Source organism: Neodiprion pinetum, chromosome 1 (assembly GCF_021155775.2).
Source record: "Neodiprion pinetum isolate iyNeoPine1 chromosome 1, iyNeoPine1.2, whole genome shotgun sequence".
Classification (NCBI taxonomy): Eukaryota; Metazoa; Arthropoda; class Insecta; order Hymenoptera; family Diprionidae; genus Neodiprion; species Neodiprion pinetum.
In genome coordinates, this window is record NC_060232.1 from 33,157,790 (window position 1) to 33,179,204 (window position 21,415).

General features: G+C 33.4%; 3 protein-coding genes across 8 annotated transcripts; 2 read left to right on the forward strand and 1 right to left on the reverse strand.

The window, feature by feature from the left end:
- Positions 1-904: 904 nt before the first annotated feature.
- LOC124210698 (protein zyg-11 homolog B) lies at positions 905-10,434 on the forward strand. Of its 4 annotated transcripts, XR_006881283.2 has the most exons (11): positions 905-1,045; positions 1,495-1,696; positions 2,416-2,647; positions 2,773-2,967; positions 3,238-3,635; positions 4,397-4,542; positions 4,920-5,308; positions 5,448-5,817; positions 5,944-6,283; positions 6,398-6,607; positions 6,703-10,434. XR_006881283.2 is itself a non-coding variant. In XM_046608942.2 (10 exons), exons 2-10 carry the CDS (start codon positions 1,567-1,569, stop codon positions 6,538-6,540), a joined length of 2,343 nt encoding a protein of 780 aa, XP_046464898.1. In that variant the 5' UTR covers positions 905-1,045; positions 1,495-1,566; the 3' UTR covers positions 6,541-10,434. The 4 variants fall into 4 exon arrangements, 3 of the variants coding, with proteins under 3 accessions (XP_046464898.1, XP_046464900.1, XP_046464899.1); XM_046608942.2 differs by having other exon boundaries at positions 6,398-10,434; XM_046608944.2 differs by having other exon boundaries at positions 3,238-3,629; positions 6,398-10,434.
- Rad23 (UV excision repair protein Rad23) lies at positions 8,378-13,758 on the reverse strand. The gene is made up of 6 exons (XM_046608953.2): positions 13,401-13,758; positions 13,220-13,292; positions 12,851-13,010; positions 12,174-12,344; positions 11,765-12,084; positions 8,378-11,464 (listed from the first exon to the last, which is right to left on the reverse strand). Exons 1-6 carry the CDS (start codon positions 13,464-13,466, stop codon positions 11,157-11,159), a joined length of 1,098 nt encoding a protein of 365 aa, XP_046464909.1. The 5' UTR covers positions 13,467-13,758; the 3' UTR covers positions 8,378-11,156.
- Positions 13,634-21,101, forward strand: CDC50 (cell cycle control protein 50A). 3 transcript variants are annotated; one of them, XM_046608956.2, is made up of 5 exons: positions 13,634-13,805; positions 13,954-14,144; positions 14,592-15,422; positions 15,890-16,055; positions 20,110-21,101. In XM_046608956.2, the coding sequence occupies exons 2-5, from the start codon at positions 14,093-14,095 to the stop codon at positions 20,153-20,155; spliced, it is 1,095 nt and encodes a 364-aa protein (XP_046464912.1). In that variant the 5' UTR covers positions 13,634-13,805; positions 13,954-14,092; the 3' UTR covers positions 20,156-21,101. The 3 variants fall into 3 exon arrangements, with proteins under 3 accessions (XP_046464912.1, XP_046464913.1, XP_046464911.1); XM_046608957.2 differs by lacking the exon at positions 13,634-13,805 and adding an exon at positions 16,561-16,616 and having other exon boundaries at positions 13,833-14,144; XM_046608955.2 differs by lacking the exon at positions 13,634-13,805 and having other exon boundaries at positions 13,833-14,144.
- The last annotated feature ends 314 nt before the right edge of the window (positions 21,102-21,415 follow it).

Genomic DNA, 21,415 nt, shown 5'->3' on the forward strand with positions numbered 1-21,415 from the left:
CACCAGTCAACTGTCGATCGAAGCATTTGTATTTCGTTGTTGAAATAAGTTTTAAACAAAATATCAGTGATCACCGTCAGTTGATCAAAGTTAGCAGAGACTTTTCACAAAAATCTGCGGACTGATTATGTATTCAAAAATCCCTGAGTTCTTACAATTAAATGGTAAAAGGAAGTCAGTTTTAGAAGAAGACGGTCCTGCACCTTCATCCTTGTGGAATTAATAATTCTAAATACAGTCGTATTCAAACGACCAAAAAATCATCCCGTCATTATTTATCATTCAATTGCGAAGAAGGAAATTGTAAATTGTAATCGCAACAGTCATGGCCACTCGCCAGCTTGAAACAACAAGTTTATAATTAGCATGCGTGAAAAAAATAGCGCCTAGCTGCTGAACGATTTATTTATGCATGTACGTGAATTACCTTCGATTAAAAATTCAAAAGGAATATAAGAAAAACGTTACTTCTCGTGGCCTAGAGATTACTCGGTTCATTCCTTTCTCTGTGTTTCATTTGCAAAAGCCGTGTAATATCAGACGTATTCGCCACGCCTTCGCGCAACTATAGACTATCAATAGTTTCGAAATGTGACCAACTATTATTATTATATGTCGTAACATCGGTTGTACATAAATATACGATAGTACCATGGGCTCTTTCTGACTCTGTGTCAAATTATGTCTTGTTTTTGAACGTCGAATTGCAAAATCATTCTATATCGTCTCATACTGTACGTGACGTATGTTTGTACACTTGATACTACAGTATATATAAATTTTTATTATTACGAAAAGTGTCAAGAAACTAGACCTAAGATCGTAACTGCATTCCGTCAGTTTGCGAAAGTGTGATTGAGGAGGCATAATTTGTGAATAATTAAAATGCGTTGCTTGGAAAAGTGTGATGATCAATTTAAAATACAGATATGTACGACTTGTACACGAACACACGTATGAGCGAAGTCGTTCATGTTTTCTGTGTCGTATCTGACAATTTGACAGTTCTAGCTCGATAGTATTAAACATGGCCGTTCGTGCAGAGGTGAGTGTTGCCGTGTATTATATTTATTCAAGTAATTTTGTGTAATTGGAGCATGTACGTAAGTTTAAAGTAAGTCTGAAAGCCTAATTGATATCATGAAATTGAGTAAGATATGTTTGAGAAAAGTAACATCGAACCAACAGAGGTGTATCTATGTTTACGGAGAGTTGACGATGTGTCTGTATGCGTAGATTTCGGAGGGCAGAGAAAGTGTGTGATTATAGTTTTAGGGCTCAGATTATGCAATTACTACGTGTTATTTTCGTTGTGAAACATTTCAATTTTAGACATATGTAGAGTCTCCAATGTTTTGTAGTTCAAAAGTAAGGTTAAGTCGAAGGGTATAATGGCTATGTAATACCGTGTGATCCGTGTGATATGGTTCAGTAATTGTGAATATTAAATATCTCTGAGAAGTGATCATATCATGTGTTTATCGCATGTTTTAGAAATTACTGTAATATAACACTATTGAGGTCTAAAGGAAGTGTTATTGAGAGATATTTCAATAAAGGACAATTATGTTCGAGTCTCCGAGAAGCCTTCAGGAGGTTTGTGTAGACTTTATTTGCGACAATGTATTAGTATTGTGCGAGGTCCATCCTGGCGACAGTGGGCTTCCTGTCAGTACACTACCACCTGCTGCCATTGGTAAGTATTCTTTTAACTTTTTTCAAATTCGCTAATCTTTCTGTTTGTATTAGAAAAAAATTCCAAAATAATTTTTTATATTATTAATTCCAATTTTTTAACCATTTATTAAATACTGACGTATATCAGTAAACGTCGAATAACAATCAAAATAAACTGGTTAGTCCACTCACTTATTGGGTTGAAAAACAATTTTAATACAAATATTTGATCATAGGTCAATTTAAACAAATGTTTTCAAAAAGATATACCTCAGACAGGGCTTATGAGACCCATATGGACTCTTATTTGATAATATGCTCCATTTTTATATTTGATACTAAAGCGATATGTTGGAGTTAAATGAATCGTACATGATCCGCAGAGGACAAAATTATCGACGTGCCTTGTCTTGGGTTAACTGCATTCAATGTATAAAACGAGAAATATCACGAGACTATGTCTACAATGTCTTGAACATATATAACTGTATAATAATTACATTTAGAAACATAAAATGATTTCAATGCACTATTGCAATCAGCTATGATTTAAAATGGGTTATGTATTCTCAAGAAAAACATTATATATTTTAATGCTGAAAACTATAGAATGAAATAAATAGTAAAACATGTTAAAAAAAATAGAAAGTAATGTGGAAATGTAAAAATTATCATACCTATACAAATTTGATATCGATCGAACATGTTATAAATCAATAATATAAAAAATCATTTCAGATGAGCAAATGAGCACAGGAGATGGTCGCACAACAGTATCAAGTGTATCGTCAGTCACTAATCTCTCATCTCTGAACTTATCAGCTGGTTCAGCAACCAGACTAAGTTTTAAGGATCCAGATGCATTTTTACCTGCTGAAATATCTGATCAACTCTTATCCAGCTTATGCGAACGAAAAGCATTATCTGATCTGACTATTACTTTATTCGATTCAAAAACGACCAGATTACGGTAAGCATACGTGATAGGTAATACGATTCAAATTATCTGTAGTATATTGAAATTGCCAGGAACATGTTTCTAATGTGAAAATGTTTCTAATGCATTTTGTTCTATTAGATTTTATTTCATTTCAGCCATGTAAGACTAAAAGATGCATCGAGCCTTTCTATAAAAGGCTTAAAAGTTTTAAGTCAACATAAGGTTGTGGATTTGGAAATAGATGGACTTAAGATTAATGTCAACGATTTGATTGGCTGCCTGGGAGAATGGAGTTTGCAAAATCTAAGATCCTTAAGTGTGGCAAAGGGTAGCTTTATGGATTGTGCTAGGTAACTTATTATCTGATTTGTGGTTTTGTTTGCAGCAACATAGAATTAGAAGTGATGAAGCAGAATTTAAAACTTTGTCACTAAAATAAATGTTCAATAACGCACAAATTCAGTATATTCACATCCAACTTTCAAAATTCGCGAGATTTGTTGCAGATTTAATACACATGATTCTGACTACAATGAGACATTATTTTTTGGATCATCTATGCTAGAAAAATATTTGCTTAAAACATTTTTGTAATATCACATGTGATTGATATTTTTTAGGTCTTGTGTAGTCGCGGCATTGACTAAACTTCGAGCATTACAAACTCTCAATGTTTCTGGAACTGAGTTTAATAATCATGGTCTCGAGATTGTTGTCGAAGACCTACAGCTCTTAGAAAATTTAGACATTTCTTGTACACGAGTAGACGATATAACACCATTGAAAAAGTGTAAGGACCGATTGAAGTCATTGAAAATGTACAATTTAAAAGTGAGCAGTTGTGGAAACCTGATACCCGTATTATTGGAGCTGAAGAAATTGATAAATTTGGATATATCCGACGAACGAGATGCCTTTCCACTTGAAATGTTTGTTCCAGTTAGATCTAAAATATCGGATCTCTTGAAAGCCAGTTTCTGTATGCCGTATCTAGCTAGTCTAGATATCTCAGGTAGAAGTAAATACCACCTTCAATCACTATATTCTGCTAATTTTCGGAGGCCTGTTTCTCATTGACACTTTTCGATTCAAAACTTATATCAATGTCAGTACATCCAACTTCCAGAATCCTACAAATGTAACAGCAGTGTGGTATATTCAAGATCGTTTTCATTTTTATGTTGAATTCAGCAGATAAATTGTCATATCCTTCTTATTACTTGGAACCTCCGTTTGTCGAACAATAACATTAATAGATATTATTAACAGTTAGTATCGACGTCTTGACTGGATAATTATTTTTCTTGCCAATTGTTCTAATAACTGTTCTACATCTTACGTATACCAAACTTTTCTAAACTGCTTGAATTGTCAATACTTGATTCCCCATTGGTTTACTGCCCAACAATGCACTATATCCACACAATATGTGTATGATGAAGTACTAAACTATACAAAGAAGGTTTACAAGCATTAGCGAATTTAGCATATCGTCTTAAGTTTTTTCTTGATCGTGTGAGATTATTACTGTTATATGCATGAATTGATTAATAGTAATGCTAGTTACCTGTTTGGATACTTGCAAATTCAGCTGTGTCCACAAAAGCGCAGGCCTCTATTATTAGATCGATATAATATAACAGCTGCTAACAATTCAAGAAAAATGATGAAACATTTGATTAATTTCAGTTTTTTAAAGAGTTCACTTATCAACATTACTTGTTTATGAAAATGAAAAACAAATTGCTGACATTTTAATTATATTGGTTTGTATTACAGGAAAGGATGAAATACACAGAAAAGATTTGAGAACGTTTATTAAATATCACCCACATTTAAGATTTTTAGGCCTTGTTCATACAGATGCTTGTTATGATGACACTCTTATTAATCCCATTAATAAAAGTTACAGACGAAGTCTTGTGGTGAGTAACTATTGTAACAACAATATATACAAACTATTGCATCTGGTTATTGTACTCTTAATTACCAATCAGCAAGTGACAGAAAAAAAAATAATTATCTGCTGTTGCAAAAAAAAATTGTACTCAATTTCTCAGTCCTGTCATGTTATATGTATTGTAAATTTCGTATCCCTTAACCCAATATACTCTTATCATTGTAGAAACTTGAAAAGGTGACATTTCAAAAAATCTGCAGCAATTTATCATATGAATTACAAATTGAACCAATGTAATTGAACGTGAATGAAATGGCTCTATCTTTTGAAAATTTTAACTTGTTATTTACTCTAATATAATTTTATCCAATTAATAATAATTATAACATATATCATTCATAGGTGAGTGGGACCGCATCAGAGTCACAAATTTTAGAATCACTGAGACGATACTGGTGCCGCCCAATTTATGTGCAAAAATGCCTTTATAATTTATTCCGTTTAACGCCAAACTTTAGTGAGGCAAGAGTTGACGTTATAAAATTAGTTATACCTGGAATGAAGGCTCATCCCCAACAGTTTGGTGTACAAATGGCTGCAACAGCATGTCTCTACAATCTTACAAAAGGAGACCTAGCGAATAAAATCCATCCATCGATATTAAAACAAATTGTTGATTTAACATTGACAGCTATGGAATCGTTTCCAAATCATTACCAACTACAGAAAAATACATTACTTACGCTGTGCAGTGATAGGATATTGCAGGATGTTACTTTTGACAAATATAGGTAGGCTTGAAGCAACGTATAAAATATGATAAGGCGATACAGGCAATTTATTATTCAATGCAATCTGTAACTTTAATCTGTGAAAGTAAATATTCTTTAGATTATAGGAACTATTCTAATTGTAAAATATATGCAATAGGTGTGCAAGACTTGTGATGAATTGTCTGTCAGCATTTGATGATCCTTCAATGAATCGAATGTCAGTTGCAATATGCTCCATTTTGGCAGCTAAAATTTCCACCGATGAAACATCAATGCTGGGGGCACAACCGCAGTACATGTCTAAACTATTAGCCATGATCCGGTCTAAAGTTCAAACAAAATCTGTGGACATTACCATGAAGTTTACGTTGAGCGCCCTTTGGAATTTAACTGATGAAAGTGCAACGACATGCGCCGTATTTCTCGAAGAAGGTGGCATGGCTCTATTTCTTGAAGTACTGAAAAGTTTCCAAGGAGAGTCTAGTGTCGAAACAAAGGTTTTGGGCTTGCTGAATAACATAGCAGAGGTAAGCAATAGATTGGGTTGAGAAGAATTTTTTTCACTAATAAATTCATACAATTAGTTAGTCGATTGTTTTAAAATTTAATTGTTATCGGCTAGTATTAATGTTTCAACTATTTATTACATATAGGTACCTCATCTCAGGCAATGGCTAATGCAACCTTCTTTTATAACGATGCTCTCGTCACTTTTGGATTCCGAACAGATTGATGTATCCTATTTTGCGGCAGGAATTGCTGCACATCTGTTGAGTGATGGACCATGTGTATGGGCTTCGGTACCGTCTTTACCACCTAGGTCTCAATTATTGGATCAGTTAGCTAAAGCAGTGACCAATTGGCAAACACCTCAGAGTGAAATGGTTGCATATCGAAGTTTTCAGCCATTCTTTCCTCTTTTGCGATGCGCCGATGCACATCCTGTGCAATTATGGGCTATATGGGCAATACATCATGTATGCACTAAGAATCGTAAGTTCCATTCCTTGGATATACATTTTTTTTGCTATGAGTTGCAGTATCTAATAGCACTAAGATTTCGCTATTGCAAGAATTCCAATAGGCAATATTTATTATCAATTGTAGCTAAACGGTATTGTGGAATGCTGTCGAGGGAAGGTGGTGGTGCCATACTAGCATTGCTCGCAAAGGAGAAGAGCGGTGACACTCAGCCTATCGTGCGTACCTTGTGCCTCTCCGTGCTTGAAGCATTGGCCACTCACTGTTGACCATTTACAATTTGACAAACGAGTACCATATACCTGGTATACTAGTCAATTTTATCCCTCTGTTGAGGCAAGCTTAAATTTCAATAATATACATGGAAAAACGCAGCGCAATTGCATTTTTGAATGAAAAATTGAATCAAAAATTTTTACTCGCATACATAGGTGGTATCGTTGATGGAGAAAAAAGAGGCTGTGAAGGAGTATGTGTGGTCTGTGCTGTGGAAGCAGCCATCTCGGATCAAACGAGAAATATTATATATAGATCATATGCACTTAGTGCATTAAAGATACGGATTTGCAAATGATATTTAAAATCCTGTAAATTGGCAAATTTGGACGAAAATTATTTGAGCATACTATTGATATGTTGGCACAGAATAAGTAATGCTTGCTAAAAATAACGTCGAGCAGCCCTGTTTCACAAAATAAGATGATAAACGTTGATTGTTTCTTAGATTTTTAGTATCTCTTACCTATTTTTTAAACTCCCAATACGGTGTGAACGGCTAGTTTTATCACATGTAACTCAATTTAAATTATTTTCATAAAGTTTTAACAACATAGTTTTATTATTTGATTTGTGAGTATTATTACCCGCTTTGACTGTATCTTCGGTCAATGCTATCTGCAAGACATTAAGAAATTTGTTACATGGTAGCCGGTTTTTTTTATCGGAAATTTACTTGCTGTGAAATTTTATAAAGAAAATGTAAATCTGAAGAAATATGTAAATTTGTCTACTGGTTTTTTACAAATCTCGACATCTTTTGTGCTACAATTGTAGAGCATATTTCGATCTTGAGCGGTTCTTTTTTTTTTTTTTTTAGTCACTTTCATTCGGTCACGAAGAAATATCTTAATTCGAACTAATTGCAAGGAAAACGTAGTATTATTACACTTACTGTTCATACCGTTTGTAGAAAAGATTTGTCCAATGGTTTGGATTTTAAAATACCTGTTCGCAAATATCTATAATGGATAGGAAATTGCTGTTGTTTCTTGAAACAGATTTGTGTGTCTGTTAATAACAATACTTAACTAATAATGACAAGTTTATTGCATCTTATTGATAGAAGATAGCGCAAACTAGTGTTTTGCCATTTTGAATTTTCGAGGTAATCCTTATCAAGATTTTAAGTTAGCATCGGAAAATTTTAAGTAGGACTTATTCTGTTTTTTCATGTGCAGTATCTCAGTATATCTGTTATGAACTAATACACCAAATCTTGTAAGTAGGAATTTTCATTTCGTCACTCGACGAGTCTTTTTTGATTCGATTTTTCTGTATTTGTTAAAAATATTGTTAATAGGCAGCTATAAATAGAGATATGCATGTAAACGTTAAAAATAGATAAATTTGGAAATATTCAGTATGCATATCTCCTTATTGAAGTAAAATAATTGTTAAAAATAGTGTCAGCAATATTTAAGATGAAAGTGAAAACATTTGAGAAGAAAAGATTGATTACAATATCCGGAGAGTTCCGTCAGAACTTTTTGTCTTACATGACAAAAAGTGCAAAGCACAAATATTTCGTTCATTGGAAATATATTGCTCTATTACGTCTCGATTGTCATGTTATAAATTTTGTTGGCTATTAAATATAGAAAAATGTCTTTCTATAACTCCAAATGTACATTATGTGTATAGTATATTCTGCCATTATACATAAAAAAAAGAAATATTAGTTATATCGAAGTATTTTACTTCATAGTTATCCCAATGAAATGGTACCTACAGTAAATTATATTTATTGTTAAACAATTGATTATATAGCTTGTTGATTGTATGACTATAGAGATAACGCTTAGTTACATGTAGTTTTTGCAAACCATAAAGGTATTTTACAGAAAAATGAGTTTATGTCACACAAAAATTGCCCACAATATCTTTCACAGAATTGTTTTCTACTCATCTTTGTTAGATTTGCTTTGTCCTTTTGAATTGAAAATTAAAATGACTGCCTATTTTTATATCTGATTGATACCTATTCATCAATTTTTCTGACATAAATATTATTCAAATGAACAGGTAATTATTTAATAGTGACGGTTAGTTATTTTTACTTCAATACGGTTTCATGTATTTTTCTTGTTTCAACTTCTAATGTGTTGTTAGTTTTGTTACGCTTTATGTGCCAGAACAACTAATCAATTCAAATATTTGGAACAATTTACAATACGAATACTACCAGGTATTTTTCAGATTGGTAAACTGTTCATGCATTCAGTCCAACCGCACAGAACCATTTTACACTATCTAATATTCAAAAACCTCAATGTGAATCAAACTAACACAAAATAAATTCTGGAATTATTCAAAATACTCATATTTCGAATCTTCGATATTGCAGATTATTTGGAACACATTCAGCAAGTTTTGGCAATGTTAGACTTTCGTAAAATATGGAAAACAAAGGGTTGAATCAGGTAAATTTGAAACTCAATTATTTCCTGGTTTTATAATAATTTGCTCATCAGTCGTATCACGCACACTGCCAGTAAATACGCCTTTCATATGTAATATCAAATAATAATAAAATAAATAACTGCTTCATAATTTTCTAGAAGTATTAGGCACAGAATTGTTCATCTAATTTCCGTCCAATGCACTGCTCTTGCTAAGTTTCAATTTCTGCAGGAATTGAGAGCGTGTCTTATGTTTATACTTGTTAGACGTGTTACGTAAACTATTAATAATAAAATTAATAAAAATAAACAACGGTATGTGGATGAAAGTATATAAAGCACCAAACGTTTTTGAAAATCTTAACATATTTATTTATGCTATGTAAGTATTACAAGGTGTTTTGGGTGTGTCATAACAGAAGTATTCTTATCATTATCATGAATCAACTGCCATAATTTTTATGAAATTGGAGAAAGTATAATTTTTTTTGTAAGACAGTAATAATACGTACAAAACGATGAAGGTAAACGTGTAAAGTCAAGAAACTGCAGCCAATTGTCAACGTTTACGCACAATCCTGTACTGTATTTTTATCAAAAAACAAATTTGTAGTCCAATTTCTTTTCCATCCGCCCCATCATTATACCAAGACTTGCCGTAAAAAGGTCTCATAACTTCACATTAAAAATTTATTCGCAATTATTGTTTGGCCAATTGCAATGCAATATGCGGGCCATTTAATTTAATTAATAATTTTATTTCCATTTAAGCAAATGAGGCACCTCCAACTAATTTAGTAACCTTGTGATTTCTTTGTAGGCAATAGTTTAGTTGGTGTTGTGATTTTGTATGAAGAAAGTATTGCGTACTGTAATGGCTGCTAGTTGGTATTCATTTTTGAACCTTACATTTCAAAAAAGCTCCACTTCTTTCTCGTGAGTCTATACATGTGTGTATTTGCATATATGTATGTCTATGAATATAGACACACACACACCATATATTTTTATCGGGTTTTTCCTATACAAAAATGCAATTTCACCATCTCTTGGTATGAAAACTTAATTTTGTGACCGTCACAGAGTAACTTGACTTTAGAGACAACGGTGTATAAGAAGTTTTAAGAGAAACACCATAAGTGAAAAAATTTGTGGCCAAAGTGGATATTCGAATTTACAATTTCAGCTCAGTTTCTCCCTAGTAACATCTTATCACATTGTAGCGAATTGTGTTACCCATCGGTACTTAAGCCCACTAAGGTGTTCGACGATTCTGTGCCGATGTTTCGACAAGCTTCGTTGGACGATGAAAGTTTTGTGCGCAGGTATATTGCTACATCTCTAAGAAAATGCCCAATTGTATTATGGCGTCAATTGTATCTACAAATTAAAGGAGTATATTGAACTTTGTGCAACAGTTTGGCTAACTTTTTTATTAAACAAGATTAAACAAATTCTAGTTATCTTAAATTGTCACTCTTATCATCCGTCCTCGAAAAATGTTATTACTACATTTTTGGTTCGCAATTTATAGTATACAAAGCAAAAGAATTTCTATCGTTTGACTATGCATAAATAAAATTCAATTCTTTGACTGTGAATAACATTATACGAGAAAATTAAGTCTCGAATTACGAATTTTCTCTTTGCATTATTAAATTTAATCTGGACTGTTAGCTTTAGGAATTTGTTAGTTTTGGCTCTGTTATTAATATTCTTTTTTCAGAAGTGTTATGTATTATTATACAACCGATAATATAGACGTATCACATCAACGTCTATTTTAAGGTGTATTATCTTGTAAATTTTTAAAAGTTGTATTGCATTGTACACATAAAATATTATAACAGAGCCACCGAACTAACTAGTGAAAAAAGTAACTACTAAAAACATTTTCAATTTTTTTTCTTCTAAAGTAATGAAAGACTCAATATCGGTATGTAAGATTACTACTTGAATTGTTACTTTTCAAAATAAGAAATTTACATAATATACTTCCCTTATCTCTAGATGAAAGAGAAATATATTTATCAAAGGACGTTACATGAGAATTGCTGTTTTGTCTGTAACATCCAGAGAATTGTTAGCAACAAAGCCATTCATGGATTAGATGCATGATGAGATTAATTGACAACATAGCCATTGTGTTGATTCTTGTCTCTAGCATCTGTTAACTCTGTGACACACAGTCCCCTAAGTATGGGTTCTCAATCATCGAGATTTTGCGACAGCAAAAAGTTAGCCGCTAGGTTTTCATTTTTTTCACATGCAAAATAAGCCTGAACAACAAGATGTTCAGGGAATCCCAGTGCCTTCAGCCTTTCGATTGCTTCTTTGTCTTGTGGCGTCACCTGAATCACTCCAGCTCCAAGACTCGCACCTGCACCTGCGCCCACACCTGCCCCAGCACCAGCACCAATACCAGCAACGGCACCCGTACCACCTGTAAGTCCTCCTTGGGCCACCGCAGCCGCTGCTGCTGGCGTTCCTTGAACTGTTCCGCCGGTAGCACCAACTATTCAAATACAAAACATCGACTAAATTTTTATGTGTTCAAAATATAATTTCGATCTGCATAGTTTAGATAAGTTTAGATGAGAGCTACCAATAACGCGCAACGAAAATAACTACAAATGATCACTTCTGCGAGACTGAATCTGCCACTCCTTAGTTGATTTTGAGATTTTTCAAGTTTTTTGTATGGGATGAACCAAGTGATTGTATGCAAGAACGTCAACAAAACTCTACTTTTTCAATGCTCAAGGATAATTTTCCACCTTGATGGAAATAGAAATGACATAAGATTCAAAAGTACCAGGTTCGTTGAGCATGCGAACAAAGGCTTCTTGATTCTGTGAAATCAATTGCAGTAGGGCTGGATTGGTCTGTCCAATCTGTTGCAGTACAGTATTTAGTAATTGCGGATTTTGTTGAATCACTTGGCGCATTTGCTGAAACTGTGGTTGGGTGCGTAAGAATGCCAAGGGATCCTGAGCCTGGTCCTGGGCTTCAGGAGGGTCTTCAGGTGGGTCCTCAAACAGCTGAGCTGGAATACCAGTGAGTAAATATTCTACTGCTCTGTCAGGATTGTTGAAACTTGCCCTTAATGCTTGTTCAACCTGCTCTCGATCGTACCTGAACAATTTAAAATAAATCTGTGAGTTGTTTTTTTCACATTAGTTATATTTAAATGAAACTTGATTCCATATGTAGCTCCTACTGACCCCATATCCATAATATTATTGACCATTGTATTGTATTCTTCTCCCATCAACAAAGCACTTTCTGCCTGAGCTCCAGTAGGTGCCACTGCTGCAGGTGGGTCAAGCACAACTGGTGGTGGTCGGGGACGAACATCTTCTGCAGCCGTAGGAGTCGTAGTCAAGGTTGCTGGGCTAAACGTGTAAACGTGTATTGGTCAATTTCTATTCGACAAATTGTTAACTTACATATGTTAGTTAATCCTACACAGAATGAGTGGTTTTGAATTTTGTGCTGCACTTACTTGAACAATCGGAAACATTTAATTCAGTTAACTCAAATTTGAAAAGGGCGTTTCTTATAAGTCATAAAAAAAAGGTCCAAACAATCCTGTTATTTTGAGTAAGCTGAATGCATAGAAATACTGATAAATTGCTCAACAGAATTTCACCAATTAAATTCTATTTTTCGCATGCTCTTTGAGTGTGTTGTCTCCTTTCCCCGTTACTCTCCAACTCCCAAACATCGACAAATGAAGAATAATTTTAATCGTAATGCAGAATTATCACACGTAGTATTACCCAATGTAAATATATGAAAAAATGATTAGAGAAAGTATTCTTTTCATCAGAAAATATCTGTTGTAATGCTATGATTTACAAAATGTTTTTTATGTTTAAATTAGCACAGGCAATCATACCTAGCTGCTGTGTGTTCTTTGTTATTGTCACCATCAGCATGCTGTTCCTCGCTAGTGCTTGGACCAGCGCCAGCCTTAGGTTTCGTTACCATAACCACGATAAACTTTTTTTCGTCAATATTATAGGTAGTTAAAGGCTGCTCGTCGGTCAATATTTTTCCTGCACACATAAGAAATGCATTTGGAATATTGCAGCATCAGTAACAGTTTATGTTCCAAAATAAAAATTTTAAAATAGCAATACAAAGATTTGGTGAGTCACGTATCGGAGGTTGCCAGAATATGGTAAAGTATGTATGTACAGACAATAAAAGCATGATGACATTAAGAATTGAAAAAAGATAGGTTATGGCAGAGAAATTGGCTTACCCGCGTATATGAGTTTTTGATGCTGAGCCGGAAAACCCTTCTGAACTTCGATCTTGTCTTTCAATTCTTTAACCTGAATAAGCAATAAGAACAAGTAACATTTTCATTAGCAACTAAGGGTTTTAGAATAGAAACCGAAAAAAAAGACATTTTCGGCCACTTTAATGCAGTTTTTACTCACCGTTTTCGAGGGGTCAATCTCGACGGTAAACGTCTGTTGTTGAAGATTTTTAAGCGTAATAATCATTTTGGATCGTCAGCAGACACGCTTACGTTAATTACTACTACTTAAGGCAAAGTATCCTGTGTATCTCACGAAATAAAATTATGTTTTGATAGATATTTTCGCGCTGATGATTCGGCACTCGGAGCTCGTGAGCGCCATGAACCTTTTTCAACGACGTGATCCAAAGCGAATGAAAAGAGGAAATCGTGACCCGCTCGGCTCTCGTTGAACGCGCGCGTCTCGCAAGGGCTGAGAGAGTAAAAATATTTCATTCATCACTTTAATTTTCTTTTTTATATCAAGTTCTGCCAATACTATCAGGAGTCCGTATTAAGTCATAAAACTCATTTTGAGATACAGGTACAACGCTTCAACTGCCTGCTGGTTGACAGAGAAATTATCACCGTTCCCTGGCAAACATCCTAATTACAAATACCTCACATTAGATGTATTAAGAAAGGTAAATGGTACATTAAAAATTCCTTGAATAAATTGCTGTGTTGACTAGTTCTCTGCACACACCTTGAGGTCAGTGATTGCGGCCTACGAACCTTACACAAACCGAGTGGATAAACATCAATCGCAAATGGCGGTAGTGAGGTCGTGAGAATTGTCAAAGTCTGAAAAAAATTAACGATTCTAAAGAAATGACGACCTTGACGGACCCCTCCGTCTTGCCAAAGACTAAAAAACCATCCGGTGAGTAAGATGTTGTATTTTTAAACCTGTTCAGGCAAACGTAAGATCAATATTGTCGAAGAATTTACTTGACATGACGCAGTAATCTGTCATTACATAATTCTCATGACACATTATTGATTTTACACATGAAATGTCCGTTGGTTTACTGTGTCCCTAACGCACTCTTATCATATTGCAAAAAATGATCCCCGTAATCTATATTTTCACTATAGTACTACGTATTAGTAGTTGACTTCATACATTCATTGATTCGCAACATAACCTTACATTGCTCTTCATGTCATAATGCGTACACACGTGCTTTTTACACTGAACTGTAATAATACTGAAAGGTGTGCTGACGCTGACAACACGAGCCGAGGGAGACATTCGCCAGATACGGCAAAACCATTCATTAAATTTATTGCAAAATGAAATGACTCAAAATTTTTTTCTGGTTTTCAGATAGTGCATTCAAACAGCAACGGCTCCCTGCGTGGCAACCAATTCTTACAGCTGGAACAGTTCTTCCAACATTCTTTGTAATAGGAATAGCTTTCATACCAGTTGGCATAGGATTACTTTATTTTTCGGAGGAGGTCAAGGAACATTCCATCGATTACACTAATTGCATTTCCAATAGTTCAGCTTCTGGTAACGAAACAAAATGTGCCGACATAATTGCTTTGAATTCCTCAGCTGTGTGCTATTGTGAAATTAACTTCACATTGACAAACGAATTTGGTGGTAACGTTTATATGTACTATGGCCTGACCAATTTTTATCAGAATCATAGACGATATGTTAAATCTCGTGATGATAACCAGCTATTGGGCCAGTTAAGTCAGACACCATCCAGCGACTGTAAACCTTTTGCTTATTCTTACGTAAATAACACTGAAATGCCTATAGCCCCTTGTGGAGCAATAGCAAATTCGTTGTTCAGTGACGAGTTGACTCTTTGGTCCCATGTGCACCAGAATTTTGTTCCATTATTGAATTATGGCATAGCTTGGCCTTCTGATAAATCCATCAAGTTCGCAAATCCTAAAGGTTATGATACTTTGGAAGACGCTTTCAAGGACTATGCAAAACCAAAAAATTGGTCCAAAGCTATTTATGAATTGGATACAAAAAATGTTAGCAACAACGGATTTCAAAATGAAGACCTAATTGTCTGGATGAGAACGGCAGCCCTTCCTAGTTTCAGGAAACTGTATCGCAGAATTGATCACTCTCAAGACAGTTTCAAGGGAGGATTAGTTCGTGGAAATTACAGCCTCATCGTTAAATACTGTAAGTAATGATAATAATTCAATAGCAGGACTAATACTCCGATACTCATCACCGCTATTGGTACTATTTTCTATCCTATCACATGGTCTGTAAAGAATCATTTACAAAGTGGTAATTCGATAGACCTGCTGAAAATAATATCAAGTACATAACAGGTTATGGCCACTCTGAATGCGTAATTTTGTTGATATATAGTTGATATATATACGAATAGATTGATCCAGTGTTTCAAAAACGTTTTCACATTTATCATAAATAATTCATTTTATTTATTTTACTTACATTAATTTTCAATTTTTTTTTTCACCAAACCAATTGTTCAATCTCAAAAGAAACATTGAAAACTCATATATTTTGTTAAAATAACTTATATTCATTAATTGCTGGATATTTTTGTAAAAACTAATTAATAGGCAATTAGGATGGTAGATTTATTTCTAAACATTCCATCTTACTCTTTATTTCAGCATATCCTGTAGCAGCATTTGAAGGTACCAAACGGATGATATTAAGTACCACCTCACTTTTAGGGGGTAAAAACCCTTTCCTTGGCATTGCCTATATCGTAGTAGGCTGCGTCTGTTTGATATTGGGAATCGCCTTGTTGATTATTCATATTAAATGCTCTAAGAGGTGAGTAATTTTCCTACTTTATTTTTTTAATAATTTTATTCCAACTATGTTTATTTACTGACTGTACATACTAGTGATCTGAGAGTAATTTTAAAAGAAAAGTGTCAACATTGAAATAATTTATGGATAATATGTATTCACTTTGACAACAAATAAATTTACCTGTCTCGGATTTGTATTGCTATCTGTTATAAGAAATTGTACAAAATTAGAGAACAACTCTATCATATTGCGAGGAACATTTGTTGTCATATGCTTTCTTACATTACAATGTGACACTCAGCTTTGCGATTGAATCTCCAGTTCATAATTGGAACCCAATTTGATCTAATAGTAACTGCTTTATAAATTTTTTTTGTATAAATTTCTGAAAAAAGATGCGAGATTTTAGTTAAATTTTTGAATTGGACACAAAATTTTTAGACAACAGATTTACATACATGCAATATAAAGTCAAAAGTACACACGATTAATTACTGTAATATTACGTGTGTATGTTGCGCAGCAAACTAATGTAAGAGCGGCTCCCAGAATCATGGTTAGGGCTTCCCAATTATTGTTGTAAGTGTTTTTTGTCTTAAGTCTCCCAAGTTTCTTCAGGAAATACTTAACAACCAAGGCCCATGAGTTTAAAGATTGCTTTCTTAAACACTCAACACAAGCAAACATTTTTTTACACATTTTACTATAGGTACATTTTACTTTCATCAAAAAATTATTTTGTTTTGCGATGTAATATAATAGTTTGAATTCACGTATTTAAGGGATCGTCTCACAAGGGGAGTGTCAAACTTGGGAATCACAGATTTCCATCACTTTTCTATATATTGTAGGGCAGGGTCCCCTCAATAAATATATAAAGCGGCAAGACGCCATTCGTTTTTATTATTGAGAAATTTCAACTCAAAGTTCTATATGCAACTTAAGTGGAAGGAACCTTTTTACCGGTTGCAGCAATAGTTCCGTGGCGTAGCGGTAACGCTCTTGTTTACTGAGCGACTTTATTTTTGATAATATTGATTACTTTGTTATTATAATTATTACAAATCCTATTTTTATCATTTTTTGTATTTTTTCCTAACTTAAAAATAAAAAAATAATTTATAGAAATATTAATTATTAATTATTTATTTTTGTATTAAATAATTTATAAAAAAAAAAAAAAAAAGTAACTCTAACGGAACTTGAACAGCCGTTCGGTCCCTCAGTAAGCAAGAGCGTTACCGCTACGCCACGGAACTATTGCTGCAACCGGTAAAAAGGTTCCTTCTACTTAAGTTACATATAGAACTTTGAGTTGAAATTTCTCAATAATAAAAACGAATGGCGTCTTGCCACTTTATATATTTATTGAGGGGACCCTGCCCTACAATATATATAAAAGTGATGGAAATCTGTGATTCCCAAGTTTGACACTCCCCTTGTCAGTGTGACACTCCGAAAAATCACTGATTTTCGCGAATTTTTTTTTTAATGTTCACATAAACTAATCGGTCCGGTTTTTTTTTTCATAAATAAATACGTTTATGAAGAATGCAAAATGATTTTTTTAAAGTTTATTTATTGAGTGCATCATTGTTGTATAAATTGTTGTAATTTCACGTGAAAAAAAAAGGTGCTGCACGGTTTCCACGATGACGGCCGCAATTTTGATCTGAAAAAAAAATTTCAAAAAGATTATTGATCTGTAGGAAAGTCGCTATCGCGCTATGGAGGGGTTTTTTTTTTTTTTCAAATTTGACAAAATGGCAGCGGTTTGAACAAAAAGTGTCGAATGTGGCCCTTTTTTTCGACAGTTTTTCGTAAAAAAAAATAGGAAGTTTTCAAAAAAAAAAAAAAGCTTCCATAGCGCGATAAAGAATGACGTTTAAAATGTTCTCCCGAAATTGGAACTAGATGTCTTTAAAACTCTTCCTTTGAGAGTGGAAACCGTTTTGAAAAACACCATTCTGAGAAAAACGCGTTTAAAGATTGAAGTTGGAAAAGTTTATATAAATCGTTTACTTACGATCAATCGGCGATGCCAGGTCTTGATTTTTTTCTTGGGGGTTTCTCTCGTACGTCTATCCGTGGTGGATGTCAAAAACGAACTGAAATGCTTGGACAGTTTATTCTGCAAGGTTATAGAACCTAAGCACCTTAGTACACGCGCAGGTAGAAAACCCGTTCCCTTTCTACAAGAAACGCTGTAGCGACCGTAATAATTTGAATTTTGATTTAAAAATTTGAGAGAATGTTTAGAACAGTGTATACTATACGATAATGCAAAAAAAAACAAAACAATTTTTTGAAAATTTCACACTGAGACGATCCCTTAATGTGCAACGAGTCATTGTTTGGTGTAACTTTGATATTTTCTATCTCAGCCTCAAAAGAAAAACTGATGAGCCGGCTTGTTGACTTGCATTAAATTTTCAGAAGATGTGGGATTTTTTTATAATCCTGATGCCATGCTTGCATCGAAAATTTTCATGGTTACAGTTCCTTCTTGAACGGAATAAATCGCGATTCTTTGTCTTGCAAACTAACTGATCACAGGAGTCAAATATTCAAAATTTCTGAACTGGTATTGCACAAGACGAATTATAAGTAATCCTTTGAAATTAGGTTGTGGGAATTAACAAATATCAGTATCATTTTAAAATTTGTTCAAGTAGAATAAGGTTCTATGGCCCTGGCGTGCATTGTGAATCCTTGCATCTTTTAAGCTTGAATGATTTTTTGTATCAATTTCAAGCATGTAAAAGCATGAGTTACCATGTAAAGTTATCTGTATGTCCGCACCACCATTAAATGGTCCAAGTTTTTCTAAGAAAGATGAATGTTTAGTAAATCATAGGAACTTTAGGATTCATTGAAACTTGAAAATACTGTAGCAAGTTTTACCAAATAATATTGAGCGTTTCGATAAAGTTATTCCAAAATGAAAAATTTTGACTCAATATCAATCTCCAGAATTGAAATCACACAATCAAAAGCTATCAGTGTATAACGAAAATTGTATAGAAATGTGTTGTCAAAAATAGCAAAAATAGTTTCAGTTGAATGCCTAGCGTACATGGATGCTTCCAGTAACTAAATTCCATCTTGAGGAAACTTACTGGTAATACAGTTTGAAATACATAATACACGTATGTAATAGTATATATGTACATATATTACAGCCAATATACCTGTACATATGCTTCATACATTCCGTTTCAATTTCTTAGTGTTGTCAAGATTTGAAATTAAATATGTGTTTCGTGGGTCTAACAAGGGGAGTGTCAAACTTGGGAATCAGAGATTTCCATCACTTTTATATATATTGTAGGGCAGGGTCCCCTCAATAAATATATAAAGTGGCAAGACGCCATTCGTTTTTATTATTGAGAAATTTCAACTCAAAGTTCTATATGTAACTTAAGTAGAAGGAACCTTTTTACCGGTTGCAGCAATAGTTCCGTGGCGTAGCGGTAACGCTCTTGCTTACTGAGGGACCGAACGGCTGTTCAAGTTCCGTTAGAGTTACTTTTTTTTTTTTTTTTTTATAAATTATTTAATACAAAAATAAATAATTAATAATTAATATTTCTATAAATTATTTTTTTATTTTTAAGTTAGGAAAAAATACAAAAAATGATAAAAATAGGATTTGTAATAATTATAATAACAAAGTAATCAATATTATCAAAAATAAAGTCGCTCAGTAAACAAGAGCGTTACCGCTACGCCACGGAACTATTGCTGCAACCGGTAAAAAGGTTCCTTCCACTTAAGTTACATATAGAACTTTGAGTTGAAATTTCTCAATAATAAAAACGAATGGCGTCTTGCCGCTTTATATATTTATTGAGGGGACCCTGCCCTACAATATATAGAAAAGTGATGGAAATCTGTGATTCCCAAGTTTGACACTCCCCTTGTAAGGGAAATTCTTATTTTGCAGGTACATTCTGTAATATCATACATAGCATATATTTGTTTGCCTGTGATTGTACTTCCAGCATCTGCTTGTTAACCAAACTGATGATATGTTTTACAACAACGTAAACTTTATATATATATTTTTCAGTACAAACCAGATGATCAACGTTAACCAGAACACACCGTACCAATGAAGCACCCGTCGCATGTTGGTAGTTACTTGAATTTACCAATTTCAGCATTTATGTAATCGTTGACTAAATATTCATCACTGTTAGACTATACAAAGGTATTGCTGATTACATCATATGATTAATCAGTGATACTGGAAAAACAGTGTTTTGTTTGCCTATAATATTCATTCATTTAATATTAAATGCTTTTCAAGTTAAATAGTTTTAGATTAGCTTGAAATCACTTAAGTATTAAACAATCTCTTAGAAATTCACAGATAACAAAAAATAATGTATTGTAATATTTTGCAACATATTTGTTATTAGCTCATTTTTAACTTAATTCGAAACAGTCACAATTGTTTGCTCATATCCTCTTTTTTATTCTTGTGACTGTTGCCAATTTGTTTTTTGTATATAACACATATAGTATATTTTAAATCATCAACTCCGCAAAACCTGACCTGAATCAATTGTTTCAAAGAATTTGAAATATAAATGTATGTCTGGAATAAACAAAAGGATTGCAACACTAAGATTTAAAATATATGAATCAATTAAATATAGTGATATTTGGCTTTGCTTTATACTTCTAATCAAACAAAAGCAAAATGTGTGATGATAGTTCCTGATAGACTCAGAATGAAAGTAATATTAAAAACTGATTCAAGATTATAATCAATTTTGAAACTACCAAATATTCCAACAGGTGTGACTTTATGGTATTATCGACGTGCCTCTGCATGTGATAATTTTAGATAACTAGTTATAAATATGTATTTATATAATTTAATTCTTGATGACTAGTCTATATAATTTCATAACATATTCATATTATTGGAAGAGCACAAATTTACAATATTGAATTTATTATTACGCATTTAAATATTTTATCTAATGTTACATAGAATAAGTAAATAATATGATGCTTGAGTAACAGTGTAATAAACCATTTATGACATAGCAATACAGTGTCACCATTTACATACCCTCCTTTAATAGTTGCACGCGTAATCTAGCAGCAAGAGTCTAGCAGAATGCTAACGTATTAGATACTCAATGAAGTATTTCACAAGTACCGACATAACCTCAAAATCTGAGACCCTCTAATACGTTGAAAAGATAGTTCTTCACTGTACGAAGGTTCGACATTTACGAAGGTCAGTTCTGTTCTTGATGTAAATGCACAGCGAGAAATTTAATGGAAAAAAAGAGCATATAATTTGTGATTTTAGACTCCAATCAACTGCAGTCGGCTTACAAGCGTCACATTGTTAGTTT